Here is a 22522-nt window from a genome sequence, read left to right as displayed (position 1 = left end):
CATTGTGCAGGGAATAAATCTGTAGTGTTCTCAGAACATGTGCAGTTCTGGTCTCACTCTTTTTATAAGGATGTGGAACAAAGAGGTACAAAGAGTGACACAGATGATCAAAGGCATTTAAGGACTTCTGAACAATCTTCAGCCTGAAAAATATCTTAGGGGCAGATATGGAAAGAGCCTAAAAATTTTTAAGCAGAATAAAGAATGATGAATTTTTCACTTGCCTCTTCCAGTATTAGGAAATACCAAATGAAACTAGTAGGTGACAGGTTCAGAATAAGCACAGTTCATCTCAACATCCCTGTTATGACAGCACAGGGATGAACTGTGCTTATTCTGGAACTCTGCTGCAAAACTGTGTCTGTGCTCAAACTTTGCACAGACCCAAAATGCAATTAAAAAACTCAGAGAAGAACAATCTATATATTAAATTAAAAGTAAGGCTGGACTGCCTACCAGAGAAGGCTGGGAAAATAAGCCCAGACAGTGATCACCAACATTTTATCTCTTCCACAGAATTAGACACCAAGCCAGCCCTAGTGAAACCTCAACTCTCTCCCTGAGAAAGGGCTTAGAGAAAAACACACATGACAGAAAGCAATTAATCACCAGAAAGAACAAACTGAAATGAACTAGAGGGCTTTAGTGGTCAGAAGTATAAAACTTGGTGACTAAAGGGCTGCCAAAACAGTGCACCTGGGTACCAGCCCCAGGCAGGGACAATTCTGGGATCGTAAGCGCCGTTGCTGAGCTGGTAGCGGCCTTCCTGGGAACCAGGGACAGTCAGAAAAAGAGAACAGATTTTAGGGGATGACTCATCCAGCCAATGTGCCTCTATTAGCACAACACTTGAGCATGTGCTTGATAGAACCATAAGGCCCATGGAAGTTAATGATGGTAATGTAAAATAAATTTTCCATCAGACAGGCACAGGAGTTTTGTGTAAAGTGCAAAGATAAAATCTGAACTTGCAGAAGGGTGAGTTCATCTGGAAAGATGCAACAGAGAGATCAGAGCGGCACAGACCCAAGAGGGTATGGCAGAACTGAAAACTGAAAGGTGGGAATCAGTGATGCACATAGAGACTTGGAGCAAAAGCAGGAGGAGGGTTTTATCTCGTGCTTGAGGGGAAGCTGAGATCAAGGGAAGCTGTACCAAACCTGGTGTTTATTGCAAGGTAAAAACAAAGTTGTAATCTAAGGACAGCAGGAGACACAGATTAGACCAAGAAGTGGGAAAGCGAGCCCTGTACATGAAGGAATAAACAGGGAAATCTGGCAGCAGCAAAGAAGAATGTCACTGGAGGAAAAGTTGGTGCCAGAGTCTGTCAGTTACCTTCTCAAGAAATCAGTAAAATATTAAGGAAAAAGGAGAAGGTTGGATTAGCTGCAAAATTATGGAAGGTACTGGAAGCAGCCATCTAGAAAAATCAAAGCTGTTGGAGACTAACGCCTTCACAAAAAAATGGACAATCAGCAAAACCTTCTGAAATTCCTTCTCAATGGGGATGCTTTTAACCATTCTGCCATTTACTGCAGATTTTGTGAGCACTCAGTATATTCAAGAGTTGATAAACTGGTTGATAAACAACCAAACAAAAACTTTATTAAAAATTTAAGTTAAATCTTTATTTTAAATTGCCAAGAAACTGAACAAAAACCTTTTAACTTGCTAACTTCCTGTATCTCAAATCTTTTGCTCTTGCAAAAATATAACTCCAACCACCAAGACCACCTTTTCCCAAGCGCACGCTACCATGAAATTGGAAGCATGCCTGAAAAGTCAGAAAATTAAGCCCTTTTTTTTTGGAATAAAAATGATGAAGAGAACATCGCAGAAATGCCTTGGGAAATCTTCCTACCATTCTGAGAGGATTTCAGCTTACAGACATCTTCAGAACACCGTACAGCTGTGACCAGCAGGGAGGCAGATGGAGAACTGGAGACAAATCTCCAATTGCAGCAAGCAATGAGCACAGCCCCATCCTTGCTCACCAGCAATATCCCAAAGCACTTTTCTTCCCACACCGGCAGATAAATAAAATCAGGATTATTTAGCAGGGGTAACCATATGGTTTGAATAATTTGTAAATGCTATTTTCAGAACATTACTATAATACATGGTAAAGACCTACAAAATAGGGTCAAAACTTGCTGGTTTATAACCAACCTGTTCCATTTGGGTGCAGAGACAGAGTTGATGGCTCTATATCAATTATTCCACTTGCTGTTCCTACCTTCACAGAAAAAACCAATTGTTCCATGTGGGGCATATTATTGGGTTCCTGAGCTCAAATAAATATTTATCAGCCTTACTAATAATTATTTGCTAGTAAATATTTGTTTAAATTGTGAAGTCCTGACTTTCCTTTTTAAATTCCATGTCATCCTACATGCATCTGTCTGCTTTGTGCCTTCCTAGTGGATTGCTGCAATATGTAGCAAAAAAAAAAAAAAAAGGAAAAAAATGCAAAGATATCAACCATAAGAAAGAAAATCAACACAAAAACTTGAAATCTGGTACCCTTAAAGTGTCTACTTTCTCTCTCCAACTCCTTCATTCCCTCTCACCTTTTTTTAATTAATGAAGTCCTAAAATCCAGAAGCCACTTTTATTCTAAATTAAGGTATCTGCAATGCTGCAAGAACAGCACTGATGAGGGTTTTTGTCTGGATACAGTGCATGCTTTCCAATTTTAATTTTTTTTTTTTTTTAGCATATACAAAACATTGCAGAAGCACATGTAAATCATCACTCTCTTGCCCAGTGGAACAGAATTTCAGTTAGCAATGCCAAAAGTTGCCTACAGAAGGCATCTACATCTGGTCTGCTACATCCAAGGCAGCAACCACAGGCACGCAGGGTTTGCTTTGTTCAGAATTCATCTCTGTGGCGCAGCTGAGCCTCAGATATAAAAAAACCCTCAAACCTATGAGCCCTCTGGGGTTAAACAGAAAAATGTTTTCAGTCACAACAACTTTTTAGGGGAGGCAGCAAAGCTGTAACAATGTATGCAAGAGGTTTTATGCAAATCATTAAAGCCTCCTGACTTCAATTGTTGCTAACACCAAGAAGTTGCTTAATGTACACTTGAGAGTGTGAAGGCAGAACAGATGAATAGTCTCACAAATCCTATTTGCTCAGTTGGAAAAATGCAAAAATATTTGTTGAATCTAAGGAAAAAAAATCTGATTCTCGCTCACTGCCATTCAAATTTAAAAGTCAAAATAATATTCATGATTTCTGAGTGTGTGATGGTTTTTAACTGGGAGGCAGAAGGGGCAGATACAATCAGTAAACAAATTTACTGTCGAATCCACACAGAATTCAATACCTACCTAGCCACTCGTTGAATTTTTTTACTTCACTAGGAAGCCCCAGCTCAGTAAAATCACCAGCATGTATTAGCACATCTCCATATGGCATTTGGATGGGATCAGTTCTTGAGTGAGTATCAGAAATACAGACAAATCGTGTGTATCCTGGAGGCTTCGGAGCGTCATGGGGCACCGGATCAACCCTGCAGGAAATGCATCATAACAAGGTTATAAAGTATTTACCTACTCAGTGTCTGCTTTGCAATTCTGACACTACTTTTTTACCTTTACAAAAGAGTAAACAGATTTCTAAATCTGCCTGATGGAAGGATTTGTTAAAACAAACCTAACACTAATGGGAGGTGTAAAAATTCTTGATGTTCACATCACAACATTTGCAGTATTTGTTGGGTAGATAGATTAATTTAAAGAGATTAAGGAAAAGAGATTGGACTCTGGCAGTAACTCTGACACAAATATAAATAAATAAAAGGTATTGCCATTTTCAAAGGAAAAGTACTATCCCATTTCATTGTTTAAATATGATTACACTGTACACAGGAAAAAGATTTATTTTAGATACATAAATACATTTAGATGCTTTTTTTCCCCCTAATTATAACTTCTTTTCTGCAAGTTACTCAATTTGAGCAAATTTAATTAACACATTTTGGAGATATGTTTCAGTGTGCTAATGCAAAGCAACATTAAAACTCTCCTAACAGCTGTAAATGTATGTTAAAGACTGACTATTGTCAGGACAAAGTGACGACTTTCCGGGCTTAATTACACTAAATGAAATCAGATGCTGTGAGGGGTGAGGCAGCGTTGTTCAGAACACAATCTCTACATTCAAAACTGAAGAAATGAGAAGATCTGACCCAGTTTGATGAGACTCACTTATATTTTACAAGAGGAAATCAGAGAACACCCCTCTGCCATAGAAGGAATACTTGTTTCCAAATCAATCTTTTTAACCTCAATCCATATTTTGTTTCAATACATAGAAGCAAATCTATCTATATGCAGCTATACTGTATCTGCTACTCCAGTTAGGGAATTCTGGTGGAAAAAAATAAAAAAGCAAGAGATGCAAGAGTTATATTAATGTCACTAGAAAACAGAGAGATATACAGAAATGTTATGAACTATTTTACTTTTACAACATTTCTTTTGAAAGGGCAAATAAAATTAGTTTTGTTCCCTGTTGCAGTATACAGTACATATTTCTATCCCTTGCTGGTTGTGCTTTAATTCAGGAGCTTACTTTTACATAAACAAACTCAGGGGAAAAAATTACAGAGATATTTTCTTTTAATAATACTACTTCTGTTTACTAGGTAAATTTTCAAAAAGCATTTTAGAGCTTAAAAGGTGTAAGATAATAATCTTTAATCACTCAACCTTTTCTCTGTGTCAAAAAATCTATGAAATTCATAGGCAGATAAACTGAGGTGGTTTTGACAACTTCCCAGGATAAGTGATAGGGTGAGGAACAAATCTAAAACACTGAAACTTGTTAAATACAGAAAAAGTTCTTAGCATTTTCTACAATGTAACTAGAAAACCAGAGTATGAACCAATTATTTTGTTTCTTTGCCACATAGGAAGAAGAAATACTGGGGTTTTTATAGCAAAACTGGAGGAGCAGCCTTTTTGTACAAACACCTTAAGGCTGTCTTTCTGAAGTTCAGCTTTTAAGCAGAAAGTAGTTGAGTATGAGCTGAGGGGTAAACCCAGCTGTGATCAAATCCTACCTGATGAACTACATGCCAGGGGCATGTGTAAGTAGGGATGCAGTGGGAACTCCAAAATTTGGGTGGCAAAAAGTGCAGTGCTTGGACTCCAAGCAGCTGGAAACACCTTGTGTAGGGCATGTGGGGAAGGGCAGATGAATGAAAAGAGTTGAGATGTTAAAAATGCCTCTGTTTTGGAGGAGGAGAGAGCTGCACAGGGCAGGCTCCAGGGGAGGCAGCAGGAGTGCAGAGGAATGTGGGTGGTGAATGGTGGGGCTCCGACTGGGAGGTGAGGATTTGCCCTCAAGTGGGAGCTGGGTGAAGGATGGTGCAGTCAGTTCACAAAATGAACCAGGAAGGTTGGATAAAAATGATGAGGGGCTGACCTTGGCTATCACTGTAGCTGTTCAAGCTAAAAGGATTAAACACCAGCGCAGTAAACTGAATTACTGCTCTCCCTGCCCAACACTTCCCAAAGCGAGTTACAGATGGCATTACTGAGCCAGCTTTAAATCATGGATACTGCCTTGGCAAACAGAATGATATGGACTGGTCCAAAACACCACTCTTTGACTTTTCATGCTAGGGTAGCCTTTAAAGCAGGTACAGCTTCTCTTTCAGAATTCTTTTAAAGCTCAGCACAGCAGCGAGCCGGGTGCTAGGGAGCAGTGTATGTTTCACATAGGAGGCTGTGTGGAAAGAACAGCAGACTTACCATGGCAACCCCATGCAGCACATAATGCACATGCTTTGGATGGGGATGGGGAAGGTGTGGACAGCATTTTCCTGGTTGCTGAAGTATGTGTAACTTTTAAATTCTCTGCAATAGGCCAGAGAATTTTCGTGGGGAAAAGGCATCAATATATAAAAAGCCACCCAAATAAATGAGATGCAGATTTCTCATGTTGAAGTGATATGCATGCACTGAGACCATATATAGGTAAAAGCATATGTCAAGTTTCACAAACTCATCTAAGTTGTATTACTGGAAATAATTTCTGAAGGCTCAATCCCCATATCCTTGTGTAACGCATTCCCACAGCAGCTGTCACACCAACACCCAATGCACAGCTTGCAGCATGAGCAGAGGAATACAGATCTGCTGATTATTTTTGTGCAAATGCTTTTGTTTTTCTTTAGATCAGAAGGAAAACTTGCAGAGAAACAGAAAAGTGAAGTTGGAACATCTCAGAGCAAAAACACTTCTAGAGGTTAGTTTATACACTAGATTTCAGTACTTCAGGAAGGAGTGAGACAGGCACTTTCCAGAAATGACTGATGGACTTGAAAACACTGGCAGAATTTACCATCCTCCTTGTCAGAGGCAATCCAGTCATTTCACAAGCACAGGGATGCCAAACTACGACAGGTCTAGAAAGGGCTGTCAGCATGTTCTGGGAGCTAAAACATCAAATAAGAAATCCAAACCTGCACAGAGGACCAAGGAAGAGCAGAAGAAAAAGAGCATACAACCCTCTGCTCCCCCTCATCCATGGTTAAAGTAGTTTACTGAGAGTTCAGATGTTAACAGGTCTGTGTGAAATGTTGCTGATTGTCTGCAACATCACTAATGGAGGTATTTTGAACCATGCACAAAGCCTTCAACTCCCTGAAGTTAAGGACAAAACTTGCATGCACAGAAGCAGGGCTAGGATTTCACCCACAACAATCATGTGAATAAAAGGTGCTTTTGTCACCCTTTCTATGTCTACTTTTCCCTTCTTTGTTACTATTCTGTTCACTAGTAGGAAGAAAAAGCAATCCTGCTGGTATTCAGAAACATTATTTACTATTTATGTACAAAGAGAAAGCGTAGGTCAGATTGTGGTACCTGTTTCAATTGATTTGGCCTGTTTTTCTATTTGCACAAGCTTCTTCAATAGTATTAATCATTCATGAGAGATTGCTAAACTCTTCTGAGAAACTATTTTCTAAGGATATCTTATTTTCAACTCCTTGCTTGGGTGCTGGGTTTCGATCATGTAGTTGACTGTCTAAGCCTCCAGTACCATGATTTCTTACTGGTTAGAAGTTTAAGCAGCATATTGTTGAGAGATAAGTGAATACTAATAAATAACTTATTTTCAGTCCAGTGAAAAACATTTAGCTTTTAAGATCAGGAAATAGACTTCTGAGTGTCCAAGAGCTGTCTGAATATTCACAAAGAATAGCTAAGCCTCAACAAATCAGGCAACCTGCATTTGGCATTTTCATTTGTAAAAGTATTTCAGAACCCACATTTGTTTGTTTGTACTTTTTCTACCATTTGCCAGCTCTATAAACAAAAGATGTTTCCCAGTGCTAACACTCAACTCATTTTACTGTTTGCATTTCAGTAGGATCTAAAAAACCCCAACACAGACCATAATATACTGCCCCCAAAAACCAAGTGTTTGCTCACCATCTTGATATATATGTTAGTCATCAGATTTTTTTATATAATCTAATTTATGCCAAAAAAGCATTCACTAAATAGACACACAGCATTCTACCAGTCACAAGTGCTGAGTTTTTTAACTGCAGAAATCATGACCTACACTTTTAAGTTATCAAATCATATTAAATACGCAAAATGTAAATCAGGTGACTATTTGTTCAGTCTTCCTAAAAGAAAAGGAAGACTGAACAAACACTTTTTAAATTAAAAAATTAAAACCAGCCATCTGATCTAAAGATAAGGCTGCTTCTCTCTTTAATATACACAATAAAATGGTGCAGACATTTTCATTACCTATAAAAATATTTTACAGTAGAATTTTATACTTAATTTATTTGTAATAGCTTTACTGTTTTGCTCTTCCTTCTGGCTTTAAACTTTATGGCAGGTTTCATTTTGTAATTATAATTCTCCACTTTACGTTACAAGTAAATCATCTAGAGCAGTTAATTTTACTGATGTTGTCATTATATAAGAAGTCAGAAACAAACACATTATTTTAATTACTCTTTAAGCACTTGGCACTTTTGGAAAGTAAGTTTTCGGATGGGTGCCCACAGTATTTTATGTATTTATATCATTTTTCCCTTGTATGCAGCTGTAATATAACTAACCAAACAGAATGTGTGCTGTACAGATCCAGGCTTGGTATGTTCAGCAACCACGTACATCATTATGCAAGTGCACAAAGCAAACAAACATTAGTTATTAAGACTGCAGAAAGTATCATCCTTGTATCATCTCGTGTTTTATTGCCATCACTTGTTTTTTATTTCTCTTTTCAATACCTAAGTACTATGTATTACACTTACACCAGTGAGGGAATCTTTCTCCCATCTTTTAACAAAGTACTTTTCAAATGGCCTGATTTCTTGTCATTATAGTAAGTATTATTAGAAAGGCAGCAAAACAGCGTTCCTTGAATTCTTTGTGACTGGTCCATGGAATACCACATCGACAAGGCAATAACCATTCCAAAGGCTGTGCCGGAACAATAACAGCACTATAATACTTACATTTGCACATGCGGGGGCTGGAAGCGTCCCTGGTTAATGTTGTAGAACGTGAAAGCCTGTGTGGGGTTGGAGCTGTACTCATCCACCTCGATGATGAGCCGGCTGTGCTGGTGCCTCCTGGCCGCCATGATGTGGGACTGGGCGAAGGCCATGTCTGCGCGCGGGCCCGGCGCCCTCAGGCCGCCATCTCTGCTATCTGCCTGCTGCGGGGGCCAGCAGCATGGCAGCCCCCGGCCCGGCCAGCACGCTGCCCTCGCAAACACCTGCGGCACAGGGAGACACGCAGCGTCACTGTCGGCACTTCCTCTGCCACGAGGGCTCTGTGGAACGGGAGGGGAAGGCGAGGGACAGAGACAGACTGCTCAAAGTACACAAACTTCTCTAGTCAGCAACCTGGTGAACGTGCTTTACTAGGGGTGGGAAGCACGGAGTAAAAGTAAACTCGCTACGCTTAGAAATGTATAAAAACGACTTTGTGAGAGCTGTCTCTCCGTGATGCACAGAGGAGAGGAGCCATAGTAGCCCCCTGTAGCACCCAATGCTGTTAGCCTGGTTCAGCACCAATCTGATCTTTGCTTGAGGCCTTTTTACAATTGTATTTTAATTATGGAATAAATTCTCCTTGTTAATCAAATTGGCTCATTCATTTATAACAAGAACATAGCTCAAGTGTTTCAGACTTTCAATCCAAACCCAAAAGATAAGACCAAGTCACATCAAATCACAATATTTTTCCAATACAATTGTTCACATTCTTTTTTTTTTTCATAGAACTGATGAAGTTTTATTCCCCATCCTCCCTCAGAAAACCCCCACCAAACCTGAAATGGAATACATGACTATGCACAGCACTCAAATGCAAGTAAATTGAACAAGAACTAGTTTAACTAAATTTTCCCAAACTCTCTGACATTAGAGAGAAGCATTGCAAATGCCTGTTCTTTACATCAACAGAAGAGTGAATGGCTTTCTGTGCACTCGATCCTGGTTTTATAGCATCACTGAAGGAACTCCTTGAGGAGCACACAACTCCTTGAGTAAAGGACATATATAGGAAGGGCTCCCCTCTTCAAATAATTTCCAGTCAGTACTAGCCCAGCATTCTGAATTCACAGGAAAACAGAGTGATTCCAAGGGTAACACACAGTTAAAAGTTACTAAATATTAAAAAATGTAAAATCCCTGCAGGTTTTATGTTTGGGAATAATTTTTTCCCTGAAGGTTATGCAAGTCTAGAACAGCAGTACAAAAAATGGGTAGGGGAAGAACAATGTGAAACCAACTGGAATGCAAAGAGTATCCCCTAGAAACAGCAGAAAGTAATTTAAATGTGAATTTTACTCTTATTTCCCAGTTTTAATAAAAAATGGATTATAAGCTATAAAGGTGGGTATTTTTACAGTATAACTTTGCATCTTTTTTACAAGTTGTCTGACTTAAACATTGACTTTCATGCAAGCAGGGGCTATTTTCTTCTAGGGAATACAAGCAATCTGATTCAAAGACATATTTCATGAAAAGCCAGGCTAGAGTGCAACAATTCACTTAATATGCAGAGTTTTGGAGAGCAGGACTAGAAATATTTTCTGTGACCAAGCTGATGTGCCTTTCTGCCATTCTGAAGGGACCACTGCCGAGAGTGATGGATGAGGGAGGCCTTCACAGTCACTCAGATTTTTAAAGCTATTTACAAGTACTTAGGTCCAATTCAGTTTAGTGGCAGTAAAGCACTTAAGCATCTTTAAAAATCTGGGCTGCAGCCCTCTGCTTAACTACCGCAGATGTTAAGTGCTCCAAGAAGTGGCAGAGTATTTTTGTTTGGCAAAATCTTGTTCTCAGGAAGCCGAAATGAAAGATTCAGCTTGGTTTTTGTTATTGGCTGAATGGCTGTAAGATGATGACAACTTGCTGTCACTAACAAGCCACAGAGAAAACAGCCTCAGAATAAAGGAGCAGATTCCTACATGCCCTCCCCTAGAACGGCTTGGTAAGGAAATGCTAGAATAACAACAAAGAAAATTTGGGATTTCAAACACTCTCAGATGGTGAGTTTAGGCTGCAGAAGAAGCAGCAGCACAAAGGAATGTGCCAGAGCAGGGGGAGGGAAGGGAGGCACGATCCTTGTAAGAATAATCAAGTATAAATTGCTGCATTTAGGAAATAAGAAATTATGACAGCAGATGTGAAGAACCTTCCCTAAGGAGCTTCCTATATTAAATGATGCATTTGTAAAGAAGTTTGAATAGTCAAGGTCAGAGATTTTACAGGGGGCAAACTGTTCTAAGTGAACCTACTTCTGTTTGAAAGAAACTATTAGAACTGGTGACCTCTAGAAATATTCTCCAGTAAGAGAAATAATTTATGATTCCACACCTCCACATAAGGATTTCAAAGTACCTCAAAAACACAGCCTTTTTTTTACAATTTGGGGATTGTGCCCACTTTACACACAACTGAACTGGGGTTTCAAAAGGAGTTAAGGCACTGCCTTAGGGACGTAGAATCTCCCTTTAGCCTTGGGAAGCTCTCAGGAGTTCACAGCAGCTGAGGAAACAGCTTCTGTCAGTCTCCTCTTTGGCTTCTGTCCTTTACAGCTTGTCACAAGTTAGATGTCAAGTGTGCTGCAGAAACAGCAGATAAACCTGCATGTACCCCAATATCCACCCTTTGGCTCTCTTCCCCTTTCTGGGTTAGTGGAATGGCACATACCAACACAATTTAACTCAAAAGACAAATTTGTTTGGGAACAGAAATTTATCCAGTACACCACTCGACACACCTTTAGTGCTGAAGAGCTCTTTTAAGCAGGGAATCCACCCTAGCCCACGGAGAGTGAGTGAACCACACACCATTTGGCCAGCCTGAGAGAATGGCAGCAAACACCCAGCAAAAAGTTCTTCCTATGTACAGGTGAAAAATGGGAAAACAACCTGTTTCCTTTCATTAAAAAAAAAAAAAAAAAAAAAAAAAAAAAAAGGAAGGGGAAAAAATGCAATGGTATATTGAGTCGTCTGCTCAGTCACTCATAAAAACCATAAAACAAGATGAGATGAGATGAGATGAGATGAGATGAGATGAGATGAGATGAGAGGAGAGGAGAGGAGAGGAGAGGAGAGGAGAGGAGAGGAGAGGAGAGGAGAGGAGAGGAGAGGAGAGGAGAGGAGAGGAGAGGAGAGGAGAGGAGAGGAGAGGAGAGGAGAGGAGAGGAGAGGAGAGGAGAGGAGAGGAGAGGAGAGGAGAGGAGAGGAGAGGAGAGGAGAGGAGAGGAGAGGAGAGGAGAGGAGAGGAGAGGAGAGGAGAGGAGAGGGAAGAAAAGATCTTAAAAAAAAAAAAAAGAAAAAAAAAGAACAGCAGTCACTGTTTAGCCCTGTGCTAAACAGAAATCATCTATGTGACACACAGGATCAGTAAGCATAATTCAGTATCAAGCTGATAATTCAGTATCAAGCTGATTTCAAGCTCATTTCAGAAACATACACAGATGTCTTTGAACCTTACCTTTCAGTCTATGGTTTTCTTCCTGCATAAGTGATTGGCTGACTACTGACATTCTTGGTGTTCGACAGAACAAGCTGTCTCCTTCCAGCTTGACTGATAACCAGACTGACACCCATTACTCCCCTCTTTCTCTTTCCATTTCCAATAGTTCCCCAAATTGTAGCTTTTCCTTTCTTTTAATATTCTGAAATGTATTGCTTTCCCAAACCACAGTATAAAATGCAGCAGGGAAATAATTATCTGCTTCTGCAGCATGCAAGTTTTAAAATTATATGCCCAGCATTAACAACACAGAGAGTTAAGACTCAAATCCCCACAGCAACAACATGCTAACCATCCTCTTCCCCCAGACTTATGGAGCTGCGGGATGTCTGCCAGGGAAAAACAGAGAAATGTAAAAAGGACTGCAAGAACATGAATACTAAAATAAATATCACAAACCTGGCTGTTGGAATCACAGACTGAGAAAAAGCTATTAAATCAGCTAAGCCATCCTCTTACAGAAGGCAGGAATGTTCTCTGTACATTAATTTCCTGCTGTTTTCTCCAGCGTGTGTTCAAATGGGCCCCAAAGTCCACTGTGTGTAATGGACACCGCTCCAGCCTTCAGAAGGCTTCACATCAGGACATAAACTGTGAGCACTGAAACACCTCTCCTAAAGAATTACTGGACTAGGCAGCTAGGACTACCCAGCTATATTTAAGTACTTTATGAGGTCCTCAAACAAATCTTTGTATTAAGATTCTGTATTTTTTTTACTTCTTCAGCCTGAAATTTCTGGTGTTATATCTCACCAGCATAAATATTTCCCCATCTAGATGAACTTCCCAGCCTTTTTATACATCCTATTTATCTTTTTTTTTTCATTTCAAGCCAATGTTTTATTTTGATCTCACTTCTCCACTCACATATTTTGCTTTATTCTAGGTTCACTCTCATGACCACTGTCTCTTCCCAAATCTCACTCCACTGCCCCACTGTTCTCTCCATCATCCACCCTTTGTCTCAAGTCTAAAAACACCACCGACACTTCTTGAAAATAATTCCTGCAGCACACAATGTGAATCCAGAACTGAAGCTACATGGATCAAGCAGATGTCATTGAAATAATAATTAGAAACCAAGATAAAATATTGATTATGATAATTTTAATAATAATTTTTAAAAGTCAGTAATTGGGAGAAAACTATAAAGGTGTTCTCTGTTGAGGACTGAACTTTGCTAGGCTGCAAACATCTGAAGGTCAAGAAGCACAGTGTGACTGTAGCACATCACAGCAAGAAGCTGAACAGGGGCAGTTTCCAGATTTTCCACCACCAGTGAGACAAAGAGAGAAGAGAATGCTGGGACTCCAGGCAGTACCAAGGTCAGGGGCAAAGAGGCAGCTACAGAAAACATGTTAATTTTGCTCAGCCAGCCTCTCAAGCTGATGTTTGGGGAGGCAATGAAAGAATAAAATGTAGTAAAAAAAAAAAAAAAAGGCATTTCCATGCAGCTATGAAACATCAAAGCTGTATTTTTTTCAGGGAAAGCCAGTAAGACAAGAGCAGTAAAGCACCTTAAAGAGGAGCATTGAGAGTTTGTGATAGACTGCATGGTGACACACTTGCTTCTCATTCAAGTCTTGGACACTGCTAAGCAGAAACTCTTTCAAGAGCTTTTACAAGCACCCAAGTCTTCCCTATACTACAGTGGCCCTCATAAACTGTCAGATCACCCCTTACATGAGGAAGTAAACCCTTTATTTAAACCCCCAAAATCACAACTGTCACAGCAAAATTTTTGCAATAATCAGCTCCACCGTCACAAATTCCTGCTTTTGCTTTAACTCCTGAAAACGCTTGTTACAAACTGACCACCAGTAAGCGAACATACTGAGACTAGAAAAGCAACCACTTACTCTGAGGAATAGGCTGAAAATACTAAGGGTTTTTGCTAAAATACCCATTTCACACAGTTCAGATAGAGGCCAATCAATGGAATCAGTCTGCTATCTTCAGTTCTGCCACCGGAAAATGAATATTGAAATAATCCTAAAAAGGCATGTCTCTGCAGGAAAGGATGAGCCAGGGAAATAACACACTTTCCTCTTCCTCCTCTTCATCCTCTGAAACAGAATGCAGGTCCTGGGAAAGCAAAACCACTGAGCCTCCCCTTGGCAGTCTGGTGTGCTCACCTGACAAATGAGGACTTTAAAGGGATGGAAGCACAGTCAAATGTCATGGACACACTTGAGGATTTTAAGTTTGATCATGCACACTTCTACTGATAGAATCATTAGGCTTCCTAAATTAATAGGATTTGTCTGAGATAGGAACATTTCCCATTGCATTTAAAACAATAAACAAAACTAAATGCACTTCTAGGCCTTTTTAGAAAACATCTGAGGTGAAAACATTTCTGTGCCAGCAAATCTAAATTTGATATCAATCAAATAATACTCAGTTCTGTGACTCCATCTTTTCCCTGGAAGTCACGGCTATTTCCACCCATATAAGCAAAACAAGGGAATGTAATTCTGAATTACCTGTAAGCCTCAAAACCCTACTCTTTTTGTCCTCTTCTGTTTAGAATCTCATATTTCAGATATCAATGAATACTTTAGTGCCTCATCATGTATCTCACATATTTGTTAACTGCAGATCTGCAGGGCACTGAGCAATCTGGTTTCTAACATGGGAAAAGAAACAACCAGTGACTTAAATAGACCTCTTATTTCTCTATAATTCCAACCACCTTAACCTGCATTAGGAAAAAAAAAAAAAAACAGGCAACAAAATCCCCCAAGTTATCTCTCACCATTCTAAAACACACATCATTGCTCTCCTTTGCAGGTTATAATGACCTGTCACATACAGTATGAGAAAACTCTGGACTGAATTTTTTTTCTTCAAATTAGTTACTTCCTTTGCTCTCAAACATAAATACTGCAGATTTCTCTCATTATTTTCCTTATAAAGAACACAAAGATACTTGTGAGCTTTAACTGTAATAAAAAGATTATATGGACACAGCAGGTACAAAATGAGATGAGATAAATTATTTGGGTTTTGGGATTATGTGGTAACATCCACTTCTATGAAGTTTCATCCAAAAATATACTGTACCTACAGCACACCAAAGTTCTGACAAGGCATCCAGGAAAGGATACAGACACTGAGTTCAGAAAATACAAAAATGGCACATTTACCTAAGAAATCCAATTCTCTTTATTTAAAGCAGTTACCACTTAGAAACCTGCTTTGTCAGTCTTATTTTGAATGATCACTTGATTTTTAATTACTTTTTCTCATTTCCTTACTTAGTTCCCAAAACTATACAGTAAAGGAATATTCTATTTATGAAAATTTAGTTTTATTTTGGCTCATTAGCAGTATAATTTTCTGAATCAATTTCTCATCCGTACAAATAAACTGTTCATTTATTCAATTTGAAAAATCAACAAAACCTAATAATATTGCTTTGTTTCCACCTTAAAATTCTGCTTTATCATATATCCAATATATTTTAAATACTGGAGTGCTCTAAGATTTACAGATAGACTGTATATTTGTCAAGGCTAAACACATTATTGTAATCCTACATACGATAGCGCCTGAATGTATAAAAACATTGTAATATTTCAATGAAGTATTAAATGGATACTTTTTAAAATAAAACCAAATGTTTTTCCTGAAAAATATAATATTTTCACTCAATACTACCTTTAGTTATCTAAAAATACCTGCAGAGTGGATAATCTATGTAAGTAATTACCTCTAGGGAAGGAAATTTTAAATAAATATCTAAGAGCCACAAAAATAATTTCTCACTTTTGCCTTAATCTCTGGCAGTAATATATAATCTGCTATGTTACTGTAAACCATGTGTATATATTCATTCAGGAAAAATTAGAATTCCCCAAATGAGAATACTCATTCTAAAGGAAAATAGGTAAAAATACAAGTTATGTGGGAAATTACAAAAAAATGAACATTCCAACAGAAGTAAATTAGGGTTGTGGGGATTTGATTCTACATTTCAGTTTGTGATTTGGGCATGTCATCTACTCCTAAATCTTTCAAAATATTATTTACTGAGGAGAAGAAGACTAAGTACTGAAACATATTTAAGACACAGTTTGGTTTAATTTTAAATTGAAGAATGTTCTTATTCTTTACTCTTTTGTGACAACTGGCCACATCCTCACTTCCTAGCCTAGTACAAGTCCTGCTGGGTGAAAGCCACTTGCCTGCGACACTCACTTTATCCAAATTGCTTTCAGTGGAATTTGTGTGTAATAAATTGACAGGCTCTTCCCTTTTCGTGCAGCAGCCCTGCTTGGCTGTGGATTCATTTCTACTGCCAATATTCTCATCTGATTTCAGAGAGAAATCTGATGCTAACAACTCTTGAAAGGACAAGAGCACAAAAGAGAAGCGGCCTATCCATCCCTGCAGTTCAAGATGAATGAAATGCCAAAGTACCAGCACATATGTCAAAGGTGGGATGTAGAACACAGCTCACATGCAAATATATTTATAATGATACTACTTCTGGTATCAGTGTCTCTTTTTCTACTAAGATCTGGAGATAAATTATAAAATTAAACAAGCAAATCCTTCACAGCTACATTTTTTTGTCTTATACACAAAACTTTGAAAATTTACTATGCTGTCACATTATTTCTGCTGTTTCCACTTCTCCCTCATTTAGCTGCATCAATCCCACTGAAACCCTTCATGTCATCTGATTCATGTTCAGGGATGGAGTCACTGGGATTGTCATCTTTATTTTTCCCGGTACTGCCTCCAGGAATGTTGTAAGGAAAAAACAGTCAACAACCACTCCTACCCTGAAGTCATATCCACAAAGAGCCCCCCTACGTGGTCCATGTGAGATAAAGAAAGGCTGCCCCTGAACTGTGCTCTGCCCATCAGCTGATTCACTGGCTGCTTGAAACGCTCACTTGAAAAATTTTAGTTGCACTGGTGAAAAGATTTTCATGGGACACAAAAATAAAAAAGCTAAAATAAAACTACACAGTTTGGGGATGGAAAGTAAACGGAGATCAAAATGTAAAAATATCTGGGAGGAAAATAACCAAATTCTGAAACGAACTCATTGTACATTTCTTTTTCTTTTCCCTTCTGTTTTATTTGATCAACATGGTGAAATCTGAACATTTTTTTTGATGTTGACAAACCTGAAGTTTCCACTAATATGTGTTGAAATTGAAATTTATTGTCATTCTTGTTGAAGTTACAAGCCAGTTAATTTCTGTCAGTAGCTAAACTCTAATCTACCCCATCCTCACTACATTAGGCAAGGTGTCTTAAACTTTTACCAAAATCCCCTCATATCAGGGACACAGTGTTGAGGGACAAAACTCAGAACAGCGATACAGTATAGAAAACCTCCAAGCAGAAATGTTTTGCTTTTCTACCAAAGAACCAGAAGAAGGGCTGTCCCACCAAGCCAAAATAATCCTTTTACGAATACATTATGAGTGTCCACAGACCAGGTGAAATCCAGCAGCAAATGACGCTGGATACAGCCCTACAGTAAAACAGTCTCTGCCCCAGATTACAGCCTCCAGAAACTCAACAAAGGATATGGGAGGAAAACAATGTAGCACAGGAATTATCAGTGCAACGGCAGCACACGGTGTTCCTTCCATTTTCTTTTAGGAAAAAATAATGCAAGATTAGCATCACAAAAGACAGAAGTGGGAAGAAGATGGGATCTGATAAGAGTCGGTGAGAGGAGGGAAAAGGTGATAAGGAATCAAGTGGCATGCAGGGTGCTGGAGTTCCACAGCGCATCAAGCGCAGCGATGCGATTCCAAGAGCAGGCAAAAAAGGAGGCTTGTGCAAAACAGCCAATTAGGAAAACATGGAAAAAACAATCAAAAATATCAGTCACAATCTCCTCCTTCATAAGCCACTTGTGCAGCTGCTCTGCTGGCTTCAGTCTTTGGTTCAGTGACAAGACCCTAGATGCCGTAAGGGAAGCTGGGCTGACTGCATGACAGAGGAATTCAATTTAAAAGGTGAAGAGGACACACCATATAAAAAGTAAGCTTGCAAAGAAAAGTGATACACTCTTGGTTTTAGCAGAAATGTACAAATTAGATATATGTAACAAGTGATGGCTAATGCTTGCAGTTGAAATGTATTTCTGCATTGCACCTCTCAATCAGTAAAGATGAGCCCTTACTGCACTGATATTAGTCTGACACAGAATACAGCATATTTAAATGATATTATGAACTCAACCTCTACTCCCATAGTAAATCATAGCATTTTAAATTGTGACTGAATGGAAGATGCTGAGCATTTTGTGTTTAGGGTTAGTATAATGAATTCCAGATCAGTTACGACTGAAAGTTGCCTCATATATACCACGATGGCTAATTGTTGATCCTAATACAATTCCCACTGCCTTGTCAAAGCATGGCAAAACTGCCACACTTGTTGACAGTCTCAACAATGAGGTCAAGCAGTGAGCAGCGCTCAGGAATGAACTGCTTTGACTCCAGAGGTGGTTACTGCAGAAGCACGGAAACAGCCAGCACTGCAACAGCTCTACCACTTTTTGCAATGGATCTTATGAGGGGCTGTCACTCTGCAACCTTGCCTGAGCATCACATTCTCATGCTATTTTATTTGCAATTACATTGACTGAAAAGATGATTTTCTAATGGGAAGTTAAAGGATAACAATCCAGCGACCTTAAAGAACTGTCTTACATTAACCAACTTTGCTTATATTTTGAAACATAACCTAGAACAGCCAGGATTTAAAATGAAGGTTTTAAGTTAGAAATAATAATTAGAAACTTTCCTCTCAGACAGATGAAATTGACCTATGGAAAATGATGACAGAACCCAAACCGATGTATGATCCAGAACACCCAAATTAAAGTTTCCAGGGCTACACTGAGTCTTATTTTGAAAGCTCATACTGTATGTTGCAATATTCTAATATTCCTTCATGTAACCGAACATGTGAAAAGGCTTTTCCTTCAGCTTACCTTGCACATCCTGTATGAATTCTTCAAAACAAAATTCAGCAAGGATCAAATGGACTGCACTGAATTATTTGTATTATGTTTATAAACCAACTGAGATGAAAACTGTTCTCGTGGATGAAAAGCATTAAAATTCTCAATTATGAATGCACTTTCTAATTACTATTTGATATTGTTTCCATATGTCTGAAAAAAAGAAACTGACTGGGTAATTGACTAAGCAGCTACCTGGTTTCAGGGGATTTGAGTCTCCTTCCTCGTAATTCAGTGGCAGAACTCAAGCTGACTTAAAAACCAATGATCTCTTTATACACTTTTACTTGTTCTACTAAATAGAAAAGTCCACTTCAGTGTAACTCTTCAGGTCAAGAGGACTGCACCTGAGGCAGCAGATCTGAACATGTTTGGCTCCTAGCAGGACATTAATCTTGAGGTTTATAGTACATTCAATTAAATAAATATGACCAAAAACTACACTACATTCTATGAACTATTAAGTGAAGAAGCAGAAACATCAATGTCAGAGTCATCTGTGAATGTATGCCAGATCAGAACTCCAGTCTGCTTTACATTCCTGCTGACAGTTCCCATAATGAGCATGCAGCATTAAATAAAAACCATGACCTGTTTAAACAAAGATCAGAGCACCAGCTTTATCTTTGCATTCTCTAATGTTTGTTGTTTGGCATCACAAACTAACACCAAAGCAAGTCGCTTGTTAATAGCAGCCCAGAAGGTTTGCATACAGGGCATGAGGGGATGGCTCCTGTCCACCAAGAACATTTGTGTATCTTTAAAATGGGCATTTTACTTCACACAAACATATACAGGTATTCTCTGCAGTTACTCTGCTGTGAATTATACCACAGGAGACAGGAAGAGAAGAAAGGAGATAGAGGGGATAGTGTACAAGCAAGAAATTTTAAAGGTTTTTAAAGATGTCTCGGATAGATTGAGACAATGAAACAAACCCCAAGAGCCAAGCCAAAACTGTTTAAACACAGCATTGAAATTTTATGGGTAGTTACTAATATTAATCAGTTCACAGACATATGATACAAGGGAAAACTACTACATTTAATAATTTTAAAAAAATCTATATGCAAATAGAAATCAGTAACCCCCCTATTTTTGTAGTACACTACAAAATTTACAGTGTCTGGCATCACAAAACTGTTTATTCCAAATAGGTGCAACACAGATTGCCATTTTCCAATGACTCCATAACTGGTCTTCTCAAAAGATGCATGATTTTTGGTAGTCAGATTTCAAATATGCACTTTTAAAATGTAGCCTTGCATTTTAAATATTTACCTTATAAAACCTGAGAGTTCACTTCATCACAAGCTAATATTATGCAAAGTTTAATAATCATGCCTAGTTATCAATTTATCCAGAATATCCGGAGCTCCTTTACATTAGTCTAAATTAACCACAAAATTCATTAAACTGAAGTTGCAATGGCTATCAATACCATTACATTATCAGCAGATCTCTCAATGATAATATTGTTAAGGTACAGACTGGGCAAGCAGGAATCTTCAACTATTGATCTTCCACCAAAGAGAATGAAGCATTTAAAATCTGCCCAGTTCTTCACGTTTCCCATCTGTACCCTCAGTGTTACCCACGGACAAGCACACCCATTTATAAATGTACTCCACACTACCCATCTGAAAGCGTGAGATAGAAAACGCTAATCCTAAGAAAGCAATGAAAAGAACTGAAATCTCCATCTACATGTCCTCAACCTTTTTACCTTTTTTTTTCTTTTGGTCTGCTATACTGCTTTAAGCGTGCTGGATACCAAATAACAGCGCAATAAATCACATGCAAATCGGCATGAATCCTACCAAACTTATTCGAGCGGTTTCCTCCCGGAACAAAACTTTGGAGGTCACTCAATCCTCTCCTACGACAAAGGGAAGTTCTTCCTCTTCCATCACCCCTTCCCCCGGCTGTGCGAGGGACTATCGGGGAAGGCGCGCACGGCTTTTCCACGGGGGCTTCCTCGGCGCTGCTGCCCGGTGACGCTGAGCACGGCGCGGGGATGCGAGCGACAGCGCCCGGAGCGCCCGGGGCTCCCAGCCCGGCCTCCGCGGCAACTCTGCGAACAAAGTAACTTGGCGGCTGGGCGGCGGCGGGGCACGGCGGGGCACGGCCGCTCTGCCCTCGCCAGCGAGCGCTCGCACGGCCGGGAGAGCGGCCCGCAGGGTCCCCGGAGCGCGGTGCCAGCCCTTACCTTGCTCCGCAGGCGCTCCGCACGGCCGGCGGCAGCAGCGCCGCGGGGCCGGGGCACGGGATGCTGCGAGGCTCCCGGCGCCTCTCCCTCCGCCTCTCTCCCGATCCTCAGAAAAGCCCTTCCCCCCCTCGCTGCCCCCCCGCCTGCCTCACTCTCTCTGGCTTTGGGGCATAGATATTATGTGTATATATATGTGTGTGTGTGTATGTGTGTATATATATATATATTTTTTTTTTTTTTTTTTTTTAAGAAGCCAAGGGGAAGCTTGGTTGGGAGAAGCAAAACCCTGACGCGCTTGGGGGTGGGTAGGTGGGGGGTGCGGCTGGGGGGGCTTCAGACCCTCGCACGGCAACACAGGCGGACCCATCCCCCCCCGCGTCTCCTCGGTCCCCAGCCGGGGGAGGCGGTCGAAGCTCACCGCCTTCCACCGATCCCGCATCGGGAACGGGCCCTGCGCGCGATTCTCCCGCCCGGGGCGGCCGCCCGGACCCCAGCCCCGACCCCCATCCCTGCGGGGGCAGCGGGGCGGGGGGGCTGCCCAGATACGTACCCTGCCCGCCGGGGCCGGCTTGAGGACGCAGGATTTTGTGCGAGCGATCGTCTCCTTCTCCGGGAGCTCAGCCTCCCCTCCCCCCCGCCTCCCCTCCCCCGCCTCCCCCACCTCCTTTGGGGGGCCAGGAATCCCCCACTGCCGGCCCTGCCTCCTCCCCGCCCGGCCGGAGCGCTGCTGCGCCGGGCCCGCGGCGCGGCATGGCCCCGGAGCTCGGTGCCCGCGGCCGGGCTGCGCTGCGGTGAGCGCGGGCCGTCCCCTCCCGCCGCGGGCGCGGGTCAGCGGGGGCGGCGCGGGGCCGCCTCCGGCGTGAGGGGAGGCTGCGCGGCCCGGGGCACCGCGGCCTCGGGGAGCGGGTGCGTGCGGTCCGCAGGCGGGACGCTCCGCGCCGGCCTTTCGGGGGATGGGGTGCCGCTGGCCCCCCTCCTTCCCGCGGCGGTCAGGGGGAAGTTTGGCGCCGGGGCTGCGGGGGGACTCTCCGGGCAGCGCCCGCGGCCAAGAGAGCCGCTGCCCGTCCCTTCGGCAGCGCAGGTGCTGGGGGGGAGAAGGGCGCCGGGGCACTCCGGAGGTCCGGCCCTGGCGGGGTGCAGGGGGACACGGGGGTGACCGAGGGAAGGTCCCTTCCCTGACAGTGCCTGGTGTATTTCTCAGAGGCACCGAGCACGCACAGCTTCCCTCGGCTTCGAAATCAGGCCATCGTAGAATCATAAATAT

At 41.0% G+C, this 22522-nt stretch overlaps 1 protein-coding gene across 4 annotated transcripts in view; it reads right to left on the bottom strand.

Moving 5' to 3' along the window:
• Nucleotides 1–21886, bottom strand: part of MPPED1 (metallophosphoesterase domain containing 1) — a 60143-nt gene extending 38257 nt beyond the window's left edge. The window contains exons 1-3 of one of the 4 annotated variants that reach the window (XM_063154266.1): nucleotides 21809–21886; nucleotides 8507–8769; nucleotides 3339–3520 (exon numbers count right to left, since the gene is read on the bottom strand). In XM_063154266.1, the coding sequence (XP_063010336.1) occupies nucleotides 3339–3520; nucleotides 8507–8658 (334 nt within the window). In that variant the 5' untranslated portion in view covers nucleotides 8659–8769; nucleotides 21809–21886. Of the gene's footprint in view, nucleotides 1–3338; nucleotides 3521–8506; nucleotides 8770–12004; nucleotides 12379–20869; nucleotides 20998–21258; nucleotides 21354–21808 lie in introns of those variants that run through there. The other 3 variants (XM_063154265.1, XM_063154263.1, XM_063154264.1) reach the window with 3 other exon arrangements.
• Between the last annotated feature and the right edge of the window lie 636 nt (nucleotides 21887–22522).

Source organism: Melospiza melodia, chromosome 4, assembly GCF_035770615.1.
Source record: "Melospiza melodia melodia isolate bMelMel2 chromosome 4, bMelMel2.pri, whole genome shotgun sequence".
Classification (NCBI taxonomy): Eukaryota; Metazoa; Chordata; class Aves; order Passeriformes; family Passerellidae; genus Melospiza; species Melospiza melodia.
Note: the sequence above shows the minus strand (reverse complement) of the source record. Positions and strands in the feature narration are given on the sequence as shown.